The sequence below is a fragment of the Nyctereutes procyonoides genome, unplaced genomic scaffold, assembly GCF_905146905.1.
Source record: "Nyctereutes procyonoides isolate TBG_1078 unplaced genomic scaffold, NYPRO_anot_genome, whole genome shotgun sequence".
NCBI lineage: Eukaryota > Metazoa > Chordata > Mammalia > Carnivora > Canidae > Nyctereutes > Nyctereutes procyonoides.
The window spans coordinates 4745239-4766044 of record NW_026575045.1 but is presented as its reverse complement, the minus strand read 5'-3'; the positions used below and the strand labels follow the sequence as shown (position 1 = coordinate 4766044).

Genomic DNA, 20806 nt, shown 5'->3' with positions numbered 1-20806 from the left:
CACACAGAGAGAGAGAGGCAAAGACACAGGCAGAGGGAGAAGCAGGCTCCATGCACGGGGAGCCCGACGTGGGATTCGATCCCGGGTTTTCAGGATCGTGCCCTGGGCCAAAGGCAGGCGCCAAACCGCTGCGCCACCCAGGGATCCCAGAAGAAATATTTATTAATTGGAAGTTTGGTCCAAGAAAAGGGAAAAACCTAATAGACCATATTAATATTTTTAAAATTTAGGAACATATTACCTAATTTTGATCTGTCATTGAAGTTATATAAATTCCTTTTTTTAATCTCTAATATCCCTTAACAAACCACTGTATTTTCACCTATTTTTAGCACTTTTGTATTTTAACCTTCATATTAGCTTTACAACAGTAGGTTATTCTGAATTTTGCTACATATTTACCTAAGTTCAAATAGAATTTTTCTAATGTAAACCACTGTTGCAGACAATGAATGAATCAACCCTTCACTAAGGTTGAGTATCACTCAGAGAGAGCCACACCTTTTCCTTAAGAATTTTAATAGTTTCAGAGAAGAACCAATCACAATCCATCTTAGAAAACGTAGGACTTTTCCCCTTTGGGCAGTTAACAAAACCATCGAAAATGAGCTAAATACTTCTCTACAAAATGTTTTAGATTATATTCTTATTCTCAGCTTTACCAATGTGTAATGTCTCAGAAAGACATCCTTTTATATATATCTGACAATGAAGATTATTCTCTCAGCAAAGTGCAACACCCCTCTTAAGCAAACCCATAAGAATGACATGAAGAGAAGGAATAAAAAATGTACTTCGGGATGCAGGCAAACCAACAATGTAGGCATTTCATTGACCTTCTCAGAGAAGAAAGTCTTTATAAATCTTGAATAGTGGTATTATTAAGTATTTCAGATGCAAAATACGAATCTGTTTTAGTAATTAAGAAGTCTGTTCAACACAAGTATTGGCATCTCATTTAAATAATTATCTAGTAGGGTATACTGCAATTCCATGTTGTATATTCAGAGTGTTCAATCAGGAGAAATTCTAGCCTGCTTAGGAATGTTTGTTAATTAAAAGATTTGGAGATTTAAGTGGAGTACCTCCAGCTTTGGGAAAATCCTCAAAATTAAGCCAATAAAAATTATAGCTCTTATTGTTCATCCAGAACTAATAGCATCCTTTGGCAGGCATCTGAATGCATCCTCAGCCACATAAAAGTAGCTCCATCAAATAGGCCACTTTTAGAAAGCCACCTTTACTATCCTTCCATTGTTGGATTATCCCTACTTGTCCAGCTTGGCTAGTTTCCCCAAGGATCTTTTTCCATTACTGAACCTGAAAACAAAATAAAGCTATTGTCCCTAAATGCCCAGCTTACATAACAATGACTTGCCCACGTTTGAGGACAACATAACTTGTAAGAGGTAAATGGCCAACTTAATAAAAAGAGAAGAATTAACTAGCTATCTGTGGTGTAATTTGGCTTTGATATTTTGACAACAATACAGTAGCAGGAAGTTCAGGAAAGATTTTCAGTGCATTACCTTTTCTCAAGGCTTGCCATGAAAGAGCCTGTGAATTTCTTCATTACAGGTATTTCTTTGATTTTCATGATAAATGTATTGTTGAAATTTAGTTTGGTTTAAACAAATAATTTTGAGGCATCTGGGTGGCTCAGTGGGTTCAGTGTCTGCCTTTGGTTCAGGTCATGGTCCAGGGTTCCTGGGATTGAGCCCCACATTTGGCTCCCTGCTTAGTGGTGAGTCTGCTTCTCCTACTCCCTTTGCAGCTCCCCTGGATTGTGTTCTCTCTGTCAAATAAATAAATTTAACTTTTTTTTTAAATAAATAAATAGTTTCAATAAGCCAGAACGTATTTTCACTATACCAGAAAGGATTCATGCGTTGAGCAAGCACTTACTAAGTGCCCACTAAGTGCTAGAAATCATAGTCGCTAGAAATACAAAGATAGACAAACCCAAGCCATGTTCTATGGCAGCTCAGTCTAGGGGACACAAACATAGATAAAAATACAACACAGGTTGAAGTCCCATAATAAGTGTTGAAGTAGAACCTTTTAGGACAGGCTTGAGGCCGTTGGACAGGCTCTTCAGATATGGTAATTTTCTACCTAGAGAAACTATGTTCAGAACACTTCTATAAAGGAAATCATTTATTTATTTTGTTAGTCCCATCTTCACATATTAAGCTTTAAAAAGTTAACAGGGTATACTCATTATTCTTAAAACTACCTTATTCTGAGCTCTTTGGTCATTTCAATTTTCAAAGAGGAAAATTGAGGCCAACTTGGGTAATAATGTGAATCTGTTGCAAAAACATGCTCATGGTTTGCAGTTCTTTACACAGCTCTTTAAATTCCTGCTAATGCAACTGGAGGACTTGGTAATTAGGTCTGGTTCCTGTTTTAGCAGTTAGCCAACTATCTTCTAAAAGAAAGGATCTTAATTTTTCTTATTGAAATATTAAACTAAAGAATTCTCCTGTACCAGGGCTCCTGGGTGGCTTAGTTGGTTAAACATCTGCCTTCGGCTCAGGTTGTGATCTCGGAGTCCTGGGATCCAGCCCCCCGTGTTGAGTTCCCAGTTCAGTAGGAAGTCTGCTTCCTCCTCTCCCTCTGCTCCCCCCATCTCGTGCTCTCTCTCTCTCTCTCAAATAAGTAAATGAAATCTTAAAAAAAAAAAGTATCCTTCTGCACCCTGAATTTCTACTGGATCCTCAAATAATATCCGTAGCCACATGCACCTTTTCCCCTTGCATTTGAGGTAATGACTTCATATTTTTCTCTTTATCATTGTGTATTAATCGGAGGTTCTCTTGGATCTGACTTAGATTGTGTTAGCTCTGGATACTTGCCACATAGCACTAATGCTATTACTACGCATCTTAGACATCTTTGGGGTCACTGGTTCACTCCTAAACCAACAAATTCTTCTATTGCCTTTTAAAAAAGCCTCCCATCTTAACAATAAGAAAACAATCCCATTATGAAATAGACTAAAGACCTTGACAGACACCAAAGAAGATATGCAGATGGAAAATAAGCAGATGAAAAGATACGCTACATCATATGTCATGAGGGAAATGCAAATTAAAATGAGATACCACTGCACACCTAGTAGAATGGCCAAAATCCAGGACACCAACAACGCCAAATGCTGACAAGGATGTGGAGGACAAAAACACTCACACATTGCTACAGAAATGCAAAATGCTACAACCCCTTTGGAAGGTAATTCAGCAATTTTTTATAAAAATAAACATATTATTATCACACAATCCAGCAATTCTACTGCTCGGTATTTACTAAAACAAATTGAAAGCTTGTATCCACACAAAAACCTACACAAAGATGTTTATAACCACTTCATTCATATTGCCAAAATTTCAAAACAACCAAGATGTCCTTCAGTAGGTGATGGATAAACTGGTACATCCAGACAATAGAATATTATTTAGGACTAAAAAGAAATGAGCTATCAAGCCATGAAAAGACACGGAAACTTAAATGAGTATTACTAAGTGAAAGAAGCCAATCTGCAGTGACTACATACTGTATGGTTCCAATTTTATGACATTCTGGAAAAGGTAAAACTAAGGAGACAATAAAAGGATCAGTGGTTGCCAGAGGTTGGAGGCGGGGAGGGTGGATAGAAAGGGATGAGTAGTGAGAGCCCAGAGGATTTTTAGCGCCATGAAAATACTCTGTATGATACCATAATGATGGACATCTGCCATACATTTGTACAAACCCACAGAAGGTAGAACAACTAAGAGTGAACCCCAATGTAAACTATGGACTTTGGATGATAATGATGCGTCAGTGTAGGATCATCAATTGTAACATCTGTACAACTGGTGAGGGATGTTGATAATGGGGAAGGCTGTGCATATGGGGGTGCAGGAGATACTTAAGAAATCTCTGTAACTTCCTCTCAGTTTCACTGTGAACCTAAAACTGCTCTAAAATATAGTCTAAAGGGGGTTTTCTGCTCATTCACCCTTTTCTGTGGCTCCTTCTTCCCTGATCCTCTTGGTTCACTTCTTGCGGTCTCTTTTCCTTCGTGTTATCCTGGTCTGTTGCCTAGCTTCACTAAGATAACTCAGTGCTAACTTAGTAGCTGTTAAGACCCGCATTTCTCCAATCATAGCATGACTAGTATCCCAGGGTGTCTTCTATTGTAAGACCCCATTAGGGAGACGGCTGGCCTCCAGTGGCTCCATCTAGTCATTTGCTATTTATTAGTTATATTGATCACCATCCCCAGAGGGATGACAGAAATCCTGGCACAGATATTAACTCCACAATACAGCATAAATTTGTTCATCCGCCAAGAGCTCTTTCAAACACTGTTCAAAAGATTAAAGAAAGGGCAGGACAACTTCACCCTCCATTTTTTGCCTGACCTATTTCTACTTTCCCTGTCTGAATTGTTAACAATGTTCTATATTATTTTTCAAGGCAAGCATCCTCAAAAAAAAAAAAAACCCAAAACAGAAGAAAGTTTCTTTATGAACATTTTTATTGGATTGAGCAAAGCAAGTCTCCTAAAACCTGACCCCATGGAGCCTCAGGGCACCAGGAGTGCTGGGCAAGAGCTCTTGTCTTAGGCAAGTAGACTTCCGAACAGCCTGCACCCAGTCATCCTGCCTCTTTGCTTCTTATTCCTTATCTGGCAGATTCAATTTGCAGCATTTTATTTTCCAAGAATGGCACTATAAGGAGACGAGGCTTACCTTAAAATAAGCTCTTAAAAGGAGCTTATAATCCACTGTAGTTTCCAATTGAATGAGAAAACTGAAATTATACTTTGATTTCATAACTTTGATTTTTTTTGTCAGTCAAAAAATATTTACTGAGTGTTAGTCTCTGTTGCAGGCACCGTGTTGGGCAGTGGGAAGGTGGAGGACAGATTAAGGCCGCTGAATGTGTGCCTTTGTGCGGTGAGCTATCTGGCCTGCTGTCACCCTTTTGGGAATCATCTCCCTATATGGTTATGGAATTGAAGGGGTTGGTATTTGCCTACAAAGTCATTCAGCAAATGAAGAAGGTAGTGCCATCCTATGATTACAGCAGCACTCTGGAAGGCCTAGGTAATATTGGGCAAAGTGAATTTCCCTTTATACCATTGCAATGACAGTAAGTGCCCATGGAAATGGCCACTCACCAAGTTGGTAATAACATTTATAAAATATATTGCAGATTTTGGAAGACAGCCACTAGGTGAATTGCAAAATAGAAAAGTTTTCCCTTTTTGCCTATCCAATTCATTTGAAAATTGAACATTATTCCTTAAAGAAAAATAAAGAACAAGCAATTTGAAGTGGATTGCTTATTATGGACTGTTTAAGGATAACTGGACCCAGAAACTATTGATGAGAGAGAATGGCAGCCCTCCGGAGAATTGTGCAATCAGTACGAAAACACTCAACAGATACCCAGGACTTTTTACTTGCAGTATTAACTCCCACTAATCCAAGACAGGCGTGCTATACAGCAGAGATGTATTACTGGTGGTGTTTTGTTATATCGCACAATAGATAGCACTCTAGACTCATCATAATTGCCTGGAAAGCCAGCACTAAGACCAATAGCACCCCTTACTCAGTCAGTAAGGGGTGCTATTGATACAAGAAAATACAAGAAAACACACACACACACACACACACACACACACACACACACACTATATGAAGCCAAATAGCCAAACAAAAAGCAAAAAATTTAATCCATTGTCCAGATAACCCTAAATTAGGTGCTCTGCATCAGAGCAGAAAAACATCAAGAGGATTGTGTTTTTTAATTTTTCAACTGAGGGCATTGGCATCAAATGATTAAAATCAAGCTTGTTCTCTTCTATCACACCAAAGAGAAGTCTGATCCAGAGGCGGGAATGGATCACACACATTTGGAATTATACCATGTGGTGGGACAAAATCAACCACATGCCCTTTGCTAGTAAAGTAATTGCTCTTTCTGTTGCATCAAGTTTATTTCATGAATTGTTTTTAGAACATTTCATTGAGGCAAATCCATTGTTACATTTTTCAAACCTCAAAGATCTACTGAATTTGTTTACAATTTGAGAAGGAATTTGATGAAAACAATGACTTCTTTCCTTTTGCTTTCATGTTCTAAAATCTTTTCTGCAGTGAAATAAAAGAAACAAATGACAAATAGGCATTACTCAGACAGCTAGGGGAAAATTGTTTTTGCTCTTTAGGACATAGCTGATATAATAAATTGACTGTTGGCATAAACCACAAACAAATTCTTTTTTTTTATAGTGACTGGGGGAACACATGCCTTTTATTGGTCTAAAGAGCATAACTAGTTAATAGGCTTGGGCAGAGCTCCCCTATCTGTCCTGGCTCCCATCTTCCCTCTCCTGGGAGTTTGTGACTCACCCCCAGGGGAGAAAAGTGTTCTGGACAGGGGTGGCAGACAGAGCCAGGATAAAAAATACAGAACTGGGGTCTGAAAGGGTATCATGGTGAAGTAGAAAACACAGAGTTATAAGATCATCCAAATAAAAAGTCCATCAGGGCATAAGAGAAGTTTCTCCACATGGGTCCCCCGCCTGCCCTTGCCAGGAATGGGAGGGGGCAGGAAGCTTTGGCTGGATATTTCCTACTGTGCCTTTTGTGCCATCAGCATCTCCCAGATGTTATCCTCAACTTCCCCCACACTCCGCTCCAGGTAGAATTTTTTCTGTTCTAGTTCTTTAATTTTTTCTTCTGTTATTTTCTGTTTCTCTAACAGTTGACTGTGAATTACCTCCTTGGACTAAAGAATAAACATTCTTCCTACACCTTCAGACATGTTAGTCTCATCTACCAAAGTCATAATCTGTATAAGATGTGCATGCTTTTTCATTCTGTTCAGCTGTTCAATCTGTATGTCTGCAAGCTTCACCTTCTGTTGAGTGTCAATAACTTTGGTTTGAAGTTCTGTGAAGGTCTTCTTCAACTCCAGATCCACGGGAGCCACCATCTTGGTTCACCCACAAACAAATTCTTACTTGAGTTCTGCTATAGAATATTGCCCTCACAGAAACACTCTCAGCTCTTTAATGAAATCAATGAAAAAAATTGAATAGTGTAGCTTATTCTTATATACAGTACTGTGCCTTCAGCAGTTCTATAAATTAAAAACAGCAGGTACAGGACATGTGGAATCCTGGCACATCACCAGTTATAAGCCGAGTGTTGGTCAAAATGACGGAGGAAGAAGTGGAAGAAAGAGAGCAAGACGAGGCCTTCCATCCTTGCCTCTTGTTTCTCATTCATGATCTTTCTCAGTGTGTGAAGTGAGTGGCAGTGTTTTGCTTAGAATACTGGCCAAGCTGCTGAACTACAAGGAACCCTGAGGAAAAAGCTCAACTTCTCTCTTGCAGTAGCCTGAAAGGAGGGGTAGGGTTAGTGGCAGAAACTCTGGCTCACGGGATCATTCAGGGCCCTCATTCTGAGTGCGCTCTGACATCCCTGAGCTCTGTCACAGCCGGGCTAGTGCCACATCTACAGTGGAGTGAGTCATGAGGCTGGAAAGAGAGGAAGGAAAGGACAGTAGGTTTCTTACCACTTTCTTACAACAGCTTTTTTTGAGACATCATTCATGTTCCACATAATTCACCCATGTAGTGCCCATTTCAATGGATTTTGGTATAATTCATTATTCATTTCAAAATCATGATAAAACATTGCTATGGACAGAAAATGTCCTCCCAAAATTTAGATGTTGAGATCTTAATCCCAGATGCAGTAATGTTTGGAGGTGGGACTTTTGGGAGGTGACTAGATTTGGATGAGGTCTTGGGTGAGGACCCCAAGTGAAATCAGTGCCCTTATAAGGGGATGAAGAGCCCAGAACTCTCTCTTGGCCTTGAAAGGACACAGTGAGAAGGTGACTGTCTACAAGCCAGCAAGCAGGTTCTCATCATGCTGGCACCTTGCTCTGGGACTTGCTCTGGGACTTGCACTCCAGGAGTGATAGATAATATGTTTGCTGTTTAAGCCACCTGCTGTGGTACTTTGTTACAGCAACCTGAGTTATATATATAACATAAAATTTGCCATTTTAACAATTTTTAAATTGGATAATTGCATTATCCAGTCCAAAGCTTTTTCATCAACAAGCAAGTTTCTTGTAACAAAATGATATGAACATTCTCCACACCCTTTTCCTTCACTTTCCGTTGGCTGCAGCTGACTACAGAGAGATAGGAGAGCAGTCCAAGGTAAGCAGCAGATGCCCAACTGAAGCACAGGGCACTCCGGTACTGAGAGGAAGAAGGGAGAAGGAATGCCTGGGGAAAACCGAGTTCCCACTGAAGATACTTATCTAAATCTTTGTCTTCTATTGCTTGAGCTATCATAACGAAATACTGCAGATTGGAGGTAGCTTAAAAACAACAGAAATTTTTCATAATTCTGGAGGCTGGGAGTCCAAAATCAAGGTCAGTAGGCAGATCCGTGTCTGGCATGCGCTCGATTCCTGGTTTACAAATAGCCATTACCTCTTTGTACCCTCACATGGCAGAGAGCAGAGAGAAGAGGCTAGCTCACTTGTTTCTTCTTATAAAGTCACCAATCCCACTTATGAGGGCCTCACTCTCAGGACCTAATTATTTTCCAAAGGCCCCTATCTCCAAATACCATCACATTGGGTATGAGGATTTCACATGAATAGGTGCAAGGGGGACCCACACGCATTCAGTCCATAACTTCTGTCTTCTACAGAAGTCCTAGCGACATGCCTATCCATGAGCCCAATGCGGGGCTCGATCCCTGACGCCTGGGATCATGACCTGAGCGGAAGGCAGCTGCTTAACCAACTGAGCCACCCAAGCACCCTCTTTGGATCATTTGTATGGGGTTTCTGGTTAATTTTTTAAAATTTTGGTGACCATGGGGAGCATTGCCCAGTTTGGTCTTTCAGATAAACTTCAGAAGATAATCTTTTTAAAGATTTTATTTATTTATTTATTTATTTATTTATTTATTTATTTATTTATTTATTCATGAGACACACACACACACACACAGAGAGAGAGAGGCAGAGACATAGGCAGAAAAAAGCAGGCTCCATGCAGGGAGCTTAACGTGGGACTTGATCCCAGGATCCTGGGATCATGCCCTGAGCCAAAGGCAAGATGCTCAACCTCTGAGCAACCCAGACGTCCCCGGAAGATAATCTTTAGGGTTTATATTGCCCTTTCAAGGAATGTTCGGTGAGTCTTTATCATCACTCCAGCCCTTTTGGACATAATTCTTCATGTATATAAAACCACTAATTACATACATTATACAGAAATATTAAAAAGAGGAAATAGACTGTTGAGAAATTGGTATGTGATATAGTCTTAACACATTTGTTGAGTCAATGCATAGATAATGGGTAGATAGATGGATGAAAACTAGTGTTGCAATGGGGACAAAATAGTTTTACTTTTCAAGTACATTTTCTTTTTAAAGCAAAATTAATTATCAAGTTGATATTATATCAGTTGGGAAGCGTTTGATTGAAAGAAAAAGAATGCCCAACTAAAAGTGACTTTAGAATAGGATTTTTTTTTCCCCTATAATAAGAAGTATGGACAGAGGCAGTACTACTGTTGTTAATTCAACAATAAAATGAAGGAATCAGTGAACAGGCTCTTTCTGTCATTCATTTCTTTTTAAGATTCATTTATTTATTTGAGAGAGAGAGAGAGTGCACACACATGTACGTGATGCGGGGGAGGGAGAGAATCTTTCAAGCAGATTCCCTGCTGAGCATGGAGCCCCAGGCAGGGCTCTATCTAACGACTCTGAGATCATGACCTGGGCCAAAGTCAAGAGTGGGGTACTTAACTGACTGACCCCCCCACCCCGGGCGCCCCTGTTTCCCTCATTCTTCTTGCTTCCTCATCAAATTGCCCTTCATCCTTAAGATTGTGTCCACTCTAGTTGCAAAATGACTACCATACTTTCAGACATCACATCCTTACCAACTGCATGCAAAGGCAGGATAAAGGGAGTTTCTTCTTATAGAGAACTTGCCCAGAATGCTTCCCTTGCACGTTTATTCATGTCTTTCACTAGCTGGGGTCACAGGCCCACCCCCAAAACAGTGACTGGCAAAGAGATGTGAGTCCACCATGATGGCTTTAGAAAAATGATGCTTAATCTGCTAGGAGGCTGGTCCACTTTCCCTAAGCACTTGCTGCCTTTATCTGAACAAATTTAGGGTTCTCTGTGTAAAGAAGAATGGGATAGGGGGTAGGGGGATGACAGGTGGGCAGGCAACCAACTTTGCATTAGTTATAAAATTTTCCAGAATAACTTTCTCCCTCTCCTTCTCTCCCTGGAGTGGAACACTAGAGGGAAGATATTCTAATAAAGCTGGCTTTTCCACATTCTAAGAAGTAGTGAATCATACTGGAGAATGATTGCTTTTTTATTGTATAGAACAGTTGTTCCCTCCAGTTACTTCTTGAGAAAAATATTGAGAAAACAAGGAACTGGGAGACTTAACTGTTTTCCTCTGGGAAATGGGACTGTTCTGAGAGTGGAGGGCCTTGCCACACAGCAGTAGGCAGCGCCCCAGGAGAGAGAGGGGGATGCTCAGGGACTCCAAGAGCAGGGACCTCTGATAGTGACTTTCAAATGTTCCTTTCTACACTGAAATGCCCTTATGATAGGTAGCTTCAAGCATTCAGTAAATCTTGTCAACTGCATCTCAATGCCAACTTCATAGTAGCAATACCTTGTGTAAAAACGGGAGTGCAGGAGCCAGCTGGGAAAAGCAGTCTGAATAAACACTCTCAGGCTAGCAAGAAGCATCCGTCCAGAATAGGCAAATCCACGGAGGCTGTAAGCAGATTAGTGATGGCTGGAGGCTGGGGGGACTGGGGACGAATGGCTAGTGACTTCTATCTAATGGGTACAGGACTTCTTTTTGGAATGATGAAAATGTTCTAGTGGTAATGGTTGTACAATTCTAAAAACATACTAAAGACTATTGTGCACTTAAAGTGAGCAAATTTCATGGTACGTAAATTGTATTTCAATAAAGTTGTTTGGGTTTTTATTTTTTCTTTAAGTGATCAAGACTGCAGCTGGGTGCAAGAAATAATCAGCTGCACTGAGCATATCCAATGAATCCTCAGGAACACCTGCGAAGGTCTATAAATCCCGAGGTTATATCTAAGGTGAAGAATGAGTTATTTTATTTGAATATTAAGAGATAGATTGACCCAAAAGGCTGGGTAGCCTGGGGATTCTGTTATAATAGCAACCGAGCCTTTCTTTGCTCTTCAACTGTTCTCTGGGTCCCTTAGTGCTTCACAAACAGAAAATGATTTATACATACACACATATATTGGTTGTTCTAGAAATAAAGTGAATCAGCAGAAAAGAATTAGGGATAGAGGCAGGCTCCCCACTGAGTGGCAAGGTCAACAAGCACTACAGCTGCTCATCACCACTTCAGCCTCATGGTGTCTGACTGGCAGTGAAACTTATGAGCACTGGAGCCAGCCTACCTGTGTTCACATGTGAACCCAGATGTACAGGTTACCAGCTCTGCGATCAGGGCAAGTTACTCAACATCACCATACCTCAGTTCACCCTTTGTAGGACTGAGATAATATTAATGCAAACCTTATAGGGATGTTGTGGGAATGAAATGAATTAGAACTTGTCAAACACTTAGAACCCCACCTATCAAATAGTAAACACTACATTTTTAAATTTTTAAAAAAGATTTTATTTATTTGAGACAGAGAGAAAGAGAGAGCAAGAGCGGGATGGGGAGAAGGAGAAACAGACTCCCCACTGAGGAGAGAGCCCTGCCAGGCTCAATCCCAATACCCTGAGATCATAACCTGAGCCGAAGACACGTTTAACTGACTGAGCCACCCAAGGGCCCCAGTAAGCACTACAGTAAAGGCATCAAGTAGTATTCTTTATAACAGTTTGCAATACACACATTCTCCTAATATCAGTGAATTTGTGAACAATGAATATAGGACTCAACTGAATTGTAAACTGAAGAGAAAGATGATAGATCTAACCTGGGTTATTTAAGACCATCGGGGATACACACATGCTAGAGGGTAATTTGCTAGAGACCTTGGAGGCTTATCTAATCCTTACTGGAGGGCAGGACAGCACAGCTTGTGTGGTGAAAAATCAAAAACAAAACCAAAGCCAATAAACAACCTCTTTTGGTCCTTTACTCTCCCTGTTGGCTGAGAACCGTTAATTTATGTTTGTGTCACTTGGGACTCTTTGGGTTACAAGTGGCAAAAATCCCAACTTGAAATGACAAAAGCAAATAATGACAACAACAAAAGGCTGTGCTGAATGGAACTGACAATCTGAGGAATAGTGCTAACTCAAGTGAAAGCTTAATTTCAGGGCCACATGAAGTCACCAAAACTCAGTTTCTCTCTCTTTCTACCTCTGTGGTCTACTTGAACTCTGTATTGTTTCCTTTCTGTTATACCTTTTCTTTGTGGTGAGATGGCAGCAGCACGTCTGCCCCACCCCACCCCATCCTCCTAGGTTCAAGTCTAGTAAGAAAAAAACACACAACTGAAGTCTTTCCAAAAGTACCCTTGCACGTCGTCAGTTCTGACCAGCTCCCATGCTGGAACTAATTGTGCTTCCAAGTAGAGGAACCCCTTTGATTGGATTGGCTGGACCACACACCAAGGGTAGAAGGATGGAATCAACAGTATCTGAATTACAGGAACCCAGAAGTGAAGAGGGGATGGTTCCCCAAGGGAGATCTGGGAGTTCATTTACCAGCCCTGCCTCCTGCTATCCTGCATTCTACTCTGCTCTGCTCACCAGCTTTCTTCCAGCCCTGCTGTCTTCCCCCAGGAACAGGACAGGACAGATTCGGAGAGGAATATACCCGGAATTGTTATGTGTGTAAGGGGTGGTGATGGGTGTGGCCAGGGAGAAGGTACCACTTCAGCAGATGCTATAACCAAGTCCAGCCTGGCAGACCAACCATGGTATCTAGGGGTGGAGGCAACAGATGAGTTAGGTCAGCAATTATCCCCAGAGATCAACATGAAAGTCATGGGTTTCATTGTAGGTAGTTGGAAGCATGGTCAAATACAACCCAAAAGTAGAAGAAATTTCCGTTATGTAGAAGCAAAGCACCCCAAAATGGAGAGGGGGGGTTGATACTAATGACAATTGCCAGGACACACCAGTCTGAATGTGCATGGACTCTTGCTCACAATGCACTTGAACTTGAAAGTTGCTCACGCTCACATGCAGCTGTCACCACGGCTTGGGTGCAGGAGTGCTCCGCATTCAACTTGAGGTGAGGGGGGCCAGGAGTTAGAAGAAGGGCCAGCAGTCTGGGATATTTTTATTTTCTTTTGGAACCTTCCTTAGGAATGTCTAGCTTCCCTTCACAACTTCTGTCTTCACAGAAATTGAGCAGGCTTTTCAAAAGTCTTTAGGCAAGACTTCTGGTTCCAGCTGTAACATGTAAAGAGTTTGGAAGTTGTCACTCTAATTTTTACAAGAAAATGATCAACCGACTGAAAATAAATGTCTTTTCAGGAACCCATGGGAGAATTGCAGTTGCAAGGTGAGCTGCCAGCCCCAGATCTGAATAGACAGGTGAATCCAGGAAGTTACAGCAGACTTTACCTGAAGCAGAAGCCATTAGAACTGTAATTGGTAAAAACACTTAAATAGTAAATGTTATGAATTCCCGCAGGCTGAATATGAACTATCATGACGGTGAGAAACTCCTAGGGCCCCAGAGGGGGGCACCCACACTTCATGGGTTTGACTTCCGGGAAACCCTGGCACTCTGGCAGAGGCAGGAAAAGAGTAATCATTGTGAAATATGCCCAGACTGTTCTCATAACAAAATCCTACTCTTCAGAAGCAAAGACTCACCAGAGCCTTACCCCATCCCAGGGAAAGAATTTCTCCTTTCTCCCACTGTAGGCCTCTCTGGCCTTCCTGTCTCATCTACAGGGAGAAAAAAAAGAAAAGAAAGACTAAGAAAAAGTTGTGAAGGTCACAACCCAGGGACATAGGTTAAATGTCCTAAAGGACTGAGATGTCATAATAAGATTGTAGAACACTTTCCCTCTGCTACCATTTACCAGCACACCAGTAATGCTCCAATATGATGAGAGTGGATTGCAGCTGAAAGTTCTGAGGTGCATCAAACTCTAAGGAGGAAGCCCAAAGACAGCAAAGAAATAAAAGCAAGGACACTGGAAGAATTTGAAGCCTCTGACACCCATGGTTTCAGCAAACATCAAACAGAGCACCTTGTAGCCATATTAACATGAAATCTCATACTAGAAGCTGATTTACCTCAGGTCCTGTTATCCCACACATCATCTGGTTTTCCAAAACAAACAAACAAACAAAAATGAAAGGCATGTTGAGCAGCAAGAACAAAACATGTCTAAGTAGACAAAGCAAACATGAGAACAAGACTCAGATAGGACACAGGCTTTGGAATGATCAGACAGGGAATTTGAAACAACTACAACTAAAGTGCTGATGAATCAGACGAAAAAAGCAGACAACATTCGAGAACAGATGGCCAGGTGAAGCAGGGAGATGGAAACTCTTAAAAACAATAGAAAGAAAATTCTAGGAGTTCCAAATACCAAAACATTGTGATAGAAATGAAGAATGACTTTGATGGGCTCATCAACAGAGTGGATATGCCCCCAAAAAACAACATATCAACAGAAACATTCCAAACTAAAGTGCAAAAAAAGGCATCAGTCAGTTGAGGACTTGTAAGTGTCACCCAGCTTTGGCTCCATGAAGCATCACTATTTATCCCACAGATGATTAGGCCCTCTGACAGCACTTTTTTGTTTGCAGGATGGCTAGTCTTGCAGAAGTTTAGGCCACTGCTGGAGCTCTGCTCAGCCATCCGCAGCAGCACACACACACCCTCTCACCTGCACATTCTGGGGAATGACTCCCCCAGTGTTTTGGATGATCTATGCCTCAAATAATAAGAGAGGGCTAAACAGCATTTAGGGGATGAGGCTAGCAGCAGGGGCAGCGTTGCGAAGGTCCGTCTGACATCATGCTGTGCTCCACAGACACAAACTCCAGTCAAGAAATAGCAAGTGAGTGTGAGGCAGGGCCTCCATTCTGCAGAATTGCTAGAGGAACAGATTATCAGGGCAGGGACCAGACACCCAGTTACATGCAAGGCGAGGACATAATCTCAGAGAGGAGACTCCAAGTTGTCTGAAGTAGGGCACAAGGACTGGGTCACTCAAGCAACAGTGGTGACTTCCATTTTGAGTCCCTCCCACTATCCTGGAATGCCTCAGAAAGTTCATTCCCACCGGACCATGGCAGAGCCCAAAGTCTGTAGTCTGTAGGTGGGCCTAAGTGCTACTGGCAGCGGAAGAAGGATTTGGAAGCCAGGCAACGCTTACCACCTGCTCATGCTCGCCTGTGGCTGAGCTCCAGGACTGACTCACATCCTGCCCTGCCTTATGACTTACTTCCTTCAGCCATGCACAGACACCAAGCTTTGTCCAAGCCAATGGGTCGACAGAACGTCTACTTCTGCTCTCCGCAGGTTTTTGCTACCTTTGCGCACTCCCCGCTATCCCCTCCCTCCATAAGTGCCTGTGATGGGTGCTTTTATGTGACAACCTGGCCAGGCTGTGGTCCCCAGTTGTTTGCTCACACAGTAGGTTAGTGGTTGCTGTCAAATCGTTTTGTAGATTTGATTAATATTTACAATCCGTAGATTTTGAATAAAAGAGATAACCCTCCATAATGTGAGTGAGCCTCATCTAATCAGTGGAAGGCCTTCAGAGCAGACTGAGGTTTGCAGAAGGAGCAATTCTGCCTCAAGACTGCCACACAAGGGACGCCTGGGTGGCTCAGTGGTTGAGCATCTGCTTTTGGCTCCGGGTATGATCCCAAGGTCCTGGGCTCCCTTCATGGAGCCTGCTTCTCCCTCTGCCTGTGTCTCTGCCTCTCTCTGTGTGTCTCTCATGAATAAATAAATAAAATCTTTAAAAAAAAAAAAAGACTGCAACACAAAAACCTTACCTGAGTTTCCCACCTGCCAACCTGCCCTACAGATTTGAGACTTACCAACCCCCACAAATGTCAATTCTCTAATCTCTCTCTCTGAGACAGATGACAGATAGATGATTGATTGGTAGAAAGAATAGAGATATGAACTTCTAGGTCCTGCTTATCTATATGTAAATTTATATAAATTATATAAATATATATCTTCTTGGTCCTGTTTCTCTCTAAGTGATAGTGTCTCTACACGTTTGTTGAGAGGAAAGAGTTCATTCTTTTGCAACAAATGCAAACCCACAGTTTTGGCCAAAAGGGAATTTCTACAGTGAAAACCAATCATGCTCTCCATTGCTCTGACAATGGTATTAACAAAAAAATGATATACTTTATTCCGCTTTGCCATCTTTCATTAATTCTGCTTCACAGAGGTGCAACAGGATGTGGTCTCCTGGCCTGTTGACCTCAAAATTAATTCTTATCTTTAAAGAGGTCATAATAGCCCTAGCCAACCATTTTTAACTACAGACATATGAGGGCTCATACATCCCAAATGGCTTGTAGAGGCACCTGTGGAAATGACGAATTGCCCACGCAACCAGCACCAATCACAAAGCACCACATTACACTTGCTCACCGGCTCATGAAGCCAAACCGATGAAGCTGAAACTTTCATTTTTTGACTTTGCTTTTTACTTTGTTTTTTGAAAAATACAGAAAAATATAGGATACTACCATCTGAGAGTCTCGCGAACATGCTGGCAAATAATAAAAGTGCCTTCTCTCAAGTTACCTCTCTGGAGGGAGCTGAAAGTACGACGTCCCTCTGGGTGCCCTCTTCTATTTCATCTCAGGCTCCGTATCAACTGATGCCAGCTGTGGTTGGCTTTCTTACTGCAGCGTGAGGCAGTATTTTATTTTACTTTATAAAGGTGTTCTTGACTGGAAAATGAGAATGCTTTTGTGGTCATTATTGTTGTTGTTTTAAAGTAAACTGCCATGCTAACTTAAGAAAGTGTCAATGGGGTGGCCCCTCCATAAGAGAAACCAGACATCACACACTAAAGACCAAGGCAAGCTACCCAGCCATGACAGAACACAAATGTGTCTAAAACAAATTTATAACACCATGTCTTTTAGCAGATCGACTCATACTTTTATTTTGACAAATTTAAGATAGAAAAATATCATAAAGTGAATATAGCAGTTGCAGTTTTTGAAACAGGGCTTGGGATGTGCAGCGTGACTCTAAAGAGCTAGCTCAACTGAATGGTCTCACTTCTATTTGGGCTTCAGTTAAGACCGAATTATTGGTTCAGCCTTTGCATTTGCTTGAAAAAATACTGGACACAGCAAAACTGGCTTTTCAAAAGGTTATGGCATTCAATAATAAATATGATGAAGCAATGAACCTAAACAACCTTTAAAACATTTTTATAATTACTAAAAGCCAACTTTAAGCTTCAGGTTTAAAGCTAAGAACTCATATATTCAAAATAGCTTTAGCATTTCCTACCAATATATAATAGAATAACAGAGTACTTATTTTTAAAAAAGTGAAGAAAAATTAGAGTAAACATATTTCAGATGACTAGAAACAGTAAACATCAATTCAGTATATAGGTGTGTGTATATATGTGTATATGCCCACATATATACATTATATGCACATATATACATATATATGTGTGTGTGTATATATATATATATATAATTTCAATAAGATACTCTTGCTCAGCTGGCCATAAGATCTGTAGTCGTAGCTGTCACTGAAGATGCACTGGGGTATGTCCTCGTTGAGCTTATTAAGTGCGGTCATCCTGTCTGTACTCCCTCTCTGGAGGGGCTGCGTCGAGGAACTCTTAGTACATGCAGACGTTTGGTTATGGTAACAAAGACATGGAATTCCCTTCCCTAAGCACCTTCACATTTGTTCGTCTCTGCCACGCCTCAGGGAAAATCACGCTAAATCATTCACACAGGTGCTAATTCTGTGGCTGTCAGCCCAGCTTCCTTCTTTGCTTCCCTTCCCCACTCCTCAAAGAATAAAATCGTGTGGCCCCTCATCAAAATACGTTATCTCTAACCTATAAAACAAGTGTATGTACATATATACATACATGCGTTTCCTTTTCAGGGACTGGGTAACTCCTCGTTATCTATCAAATAATCTTTCTTCGCGTACTTGGTTCCCCTAACCAGTCTCCACACTTGGAGGTAAGCATCCTTCAGTGACCTCTTGCTCACTTCCTGGGGGCCGTCCGTGACCTGCGACCGCCTAGCCGCCCGCGGGCCTCCTCTGGGGCTGCCCCTTGCCTCTTGCCCACTCTTGGGAGTGCAGCCACCTGCTCCCTTGCCACCTTCTGACCCGCCGTCTCCATCCTCCGCGGGCAGCTCCTCCATGACGAACGGCAGCTGATCTCCTCCACCTGGCTGCGCCTCCTCCCCCCGGGGCTGCGTCTCTAGGTCCTCGTAGTTGCTTTGCTTTCTGGTCTCCAGGAATTTGGCCACGCAGTAAATGATGGAGCCCAGGGTGTTCACCACCACGCCGGCAACGAACAGAGAGGTGGGCTCCACGTCGCTGAAGGCCACCATGCCCACTGTGATGGTGGCGATGCTCTTCACCACGCCCACGAAGCTGGTGGTCACCGCCGAGTTGATGTAGGTGCAGTGCAGCGTGGTGAAGTTCATGGCGCAGCCGATCAGGATGCAGGCCACGAAGATGCAGACCATGGCCGGGTCCTTCCAGCCAGGGAAGGCCCAGGCGCGGATAGAGTCGGTGCTGGCGAAGGAGAGGGCGACCAGCAGCGGGGTGGCCGACACGGCGATGACGTACTGCGCGGTGAGCGGCCCGTGCTCCGTGTCGGCGCTGGCCTTCTGGATGAGCACCAGGTAGGCGGCGTGCACCAGCACGGCCAGCACGCCCGCTGCGTACCCGACGGGGTCGCCGGTCAGGTCGCCGGCTCCTGGAGCGCGCCGAGCGGACCGCGGAGCCAGGGCAGGAGGGAAACAGAGAAGACACCGGGTTGGCGAGGGGGGTATTCCCTGGGGCAACGCGCAGGGTTGGTGAGTACGCGGGGTTCGCGTCCCAGCTCCGCCCGTGGGTCTAACACGGACGGGCCGAGTTCGGCCAATGCCCCGAGGCAGGCATAGTTGGAGGCGCCTTCCCGCCGCCTCCCTGGGGCGCCCGGCTCGCTCTGGCCCAGACAAAGGCCCAGGAGGTCCCCGAGGCGCTCCGCACCCGCACCCGCACCCGCACCCCCTCGGACCTCGGAGGGGCGCCGGCAGCAAGAGCGATCCCCAGCTAGCGCCCTCCAGCCCCGGGAGCGCCGCTCTCGCTCCGCCCGCGTGCCAGGGCTCGGTCCGCGCCGTCTCCCCTCCCGCCAGCCCTGCGAGCCCTGCCTCTCGGGGGGCTCCATCCGGCCCCCGCCTCGCTCCCTCCGCACCTCGCGCGGCGCGAGACCCCAAACGAGCCCTTGCGGCTCAAGCTTGGCTCGCGTCGTCCCGCGCCCCGCCCCGCGTGACCCAGGGAAGTTCGGGGCCCCCCGCCTTCCGACTCGGCCTGGGGACTCCCACCCCTCCCGGAGGAAGTGCCGCGTGGCGGAGAGGGGAGGTGGGAGGAGAGGGGAGGTGGGAGGGGAGGGGGGAGGGGAGGGGAGGGGAGGGGATGGCGGAGAGGGCGCTCCCGGGGTAGGCAGGGCGGGGGTCGGAAGCCAGGCCTGGGGGGCGGGGGCAGGGCTGCGATCCGGAGGAGGAGGTCGGAGCGCTGGGAAATGCACGGCGAGGCCTCAGAAGTCCCGTTTGCGAGCCGAGCGACCTCCCTTCAAGTCTCTCTCCGCCTCAGTTTCCCCATCTGGAAGTGAGGGCCTTGCACTAGGCGATCCCCGCAGTGTGTGTCGGGTGGGGTAGGGTGGGCCTGGGCCGGGGCCGGGGCCGGGGCCGGGGGCGGGGGCGGGCGCGGGTCCAGCTCACCTGCCAGGGCGGCGCCGCAGGTGGTGATGAGCACGGCCGCCAGCACCCCGGGCGAGGGCGCGCCGTTCTTGAGCACCAGGACGCCGATGAGCATGGTGACCAGGGGCAGGCAGCGCTTGAAGACCACGTACATGGGCAGGCTGAGGCCGCGCAGCGACCAGAGCGTGAGGCTGGACTGCAGCGTGGAGAGCACTGCGACCCCCGCGAAGGAGCGCGCCAGGCTCAGGCCGAAGGGGGGCACGGCGATGAGCCCCAGGCGCCGCAGCAGCTCCAGGCTCAGCGCCGCCGTGGAGCTGGTCAGGCACTGCACCAGGGTCAGGAAGGAGAACTGGTAGCGGCTGATGAGGAACTTGAGGAGGATGTTGAGGGAGCCCGAGAAGACCCCGTGCGCGATAGCCACGGAGATGCCCAGCACGCGGCCCCGGCACAGCTGCCGCATCGCGCCCGCCGCGCCGCGCCGCGCCGCACCGGCTGGCGGCGGAGCTCCGGGACCTGCGGGAGCAGAGCGGGGAGGAGAGCGGGGAGGAGGGCGGCGGGCGGCGGCGCGAGGGCGGCGGGGTGCCCGCCCCACGCCGCGGCGAAGGGCAGGGGGCGCCGGCTCCCGCGGAGCGCAGCTCGCGCCGTGCGTCCTCGCGGCTCGGCCGCTCCGCGTCCGACTGCCCCGCAGCTCCCGGGAGGCAGTGGCGAGGGCGGGGGACTCCGAAAAGTGGCAGGCGTGGGGGGCCGGTCTGAGAGGAGTGGCGGGAACCCTCGCGACAGCGACTTGTGAGTCTGTGACGAGCGGC

At 45.0% G+C, this 20806-nt stretch overlaps 1 protein-coding gene and 1 pseudogene across 1 annotated transcript; both read right to left on the bottom strand.

The window, feature by feature from the left end:
* Positions 1 to 6633: 6633 nt before the first annotated feature.
* On the bottom strand, positions 6634 to 6996 carry LOC129509216 (prefoldin subunit 1-like; annotated as a pseudogene).
* Positions 6997 to 16690: 9694 nt separating this feature from the next.
* SLC35D3 (solute carrier family 35 member D3) lies at positions 16691 to 20531 on the bottom strand. Its single transcript, XM_055324675.1, has 2 exons — positions 20022 to 20531; positions 16691 to 19015 (listed from the first exon to the last, which is right to left on the bottom strand). The coding sequence occupies exons 1-2, from the start codon at positions 20458 to 20460 to the stop codon at positions 18183 to 18185; spliced, it is 1272 nt and encodes a 423-aa protein (XP_055180650.1). The 5' UTR covers positions 20461 to 20531; the 3' UTR covers positions 16691 to 18182.
* Positions 20532 to 20806: the final 275 nt, after the last annotated feature.

Coding starts and splice junctions, on each gene's coding strand:
- SLC35D3 (XM_055324675.1), bottom strand. CDS start 20,460: ATGCGGCAGCTGTGCCGGGGCCGCGTGCTGGGCATCTCCGTGGCTATC. Junction 19,016..20,021: donor CTGCGGCGCCGCCCTGGCAG/GTGAGCTGGACC, acceptor GGCGCGCTCCAG/GAGCCGGCGACCTGACCGGC.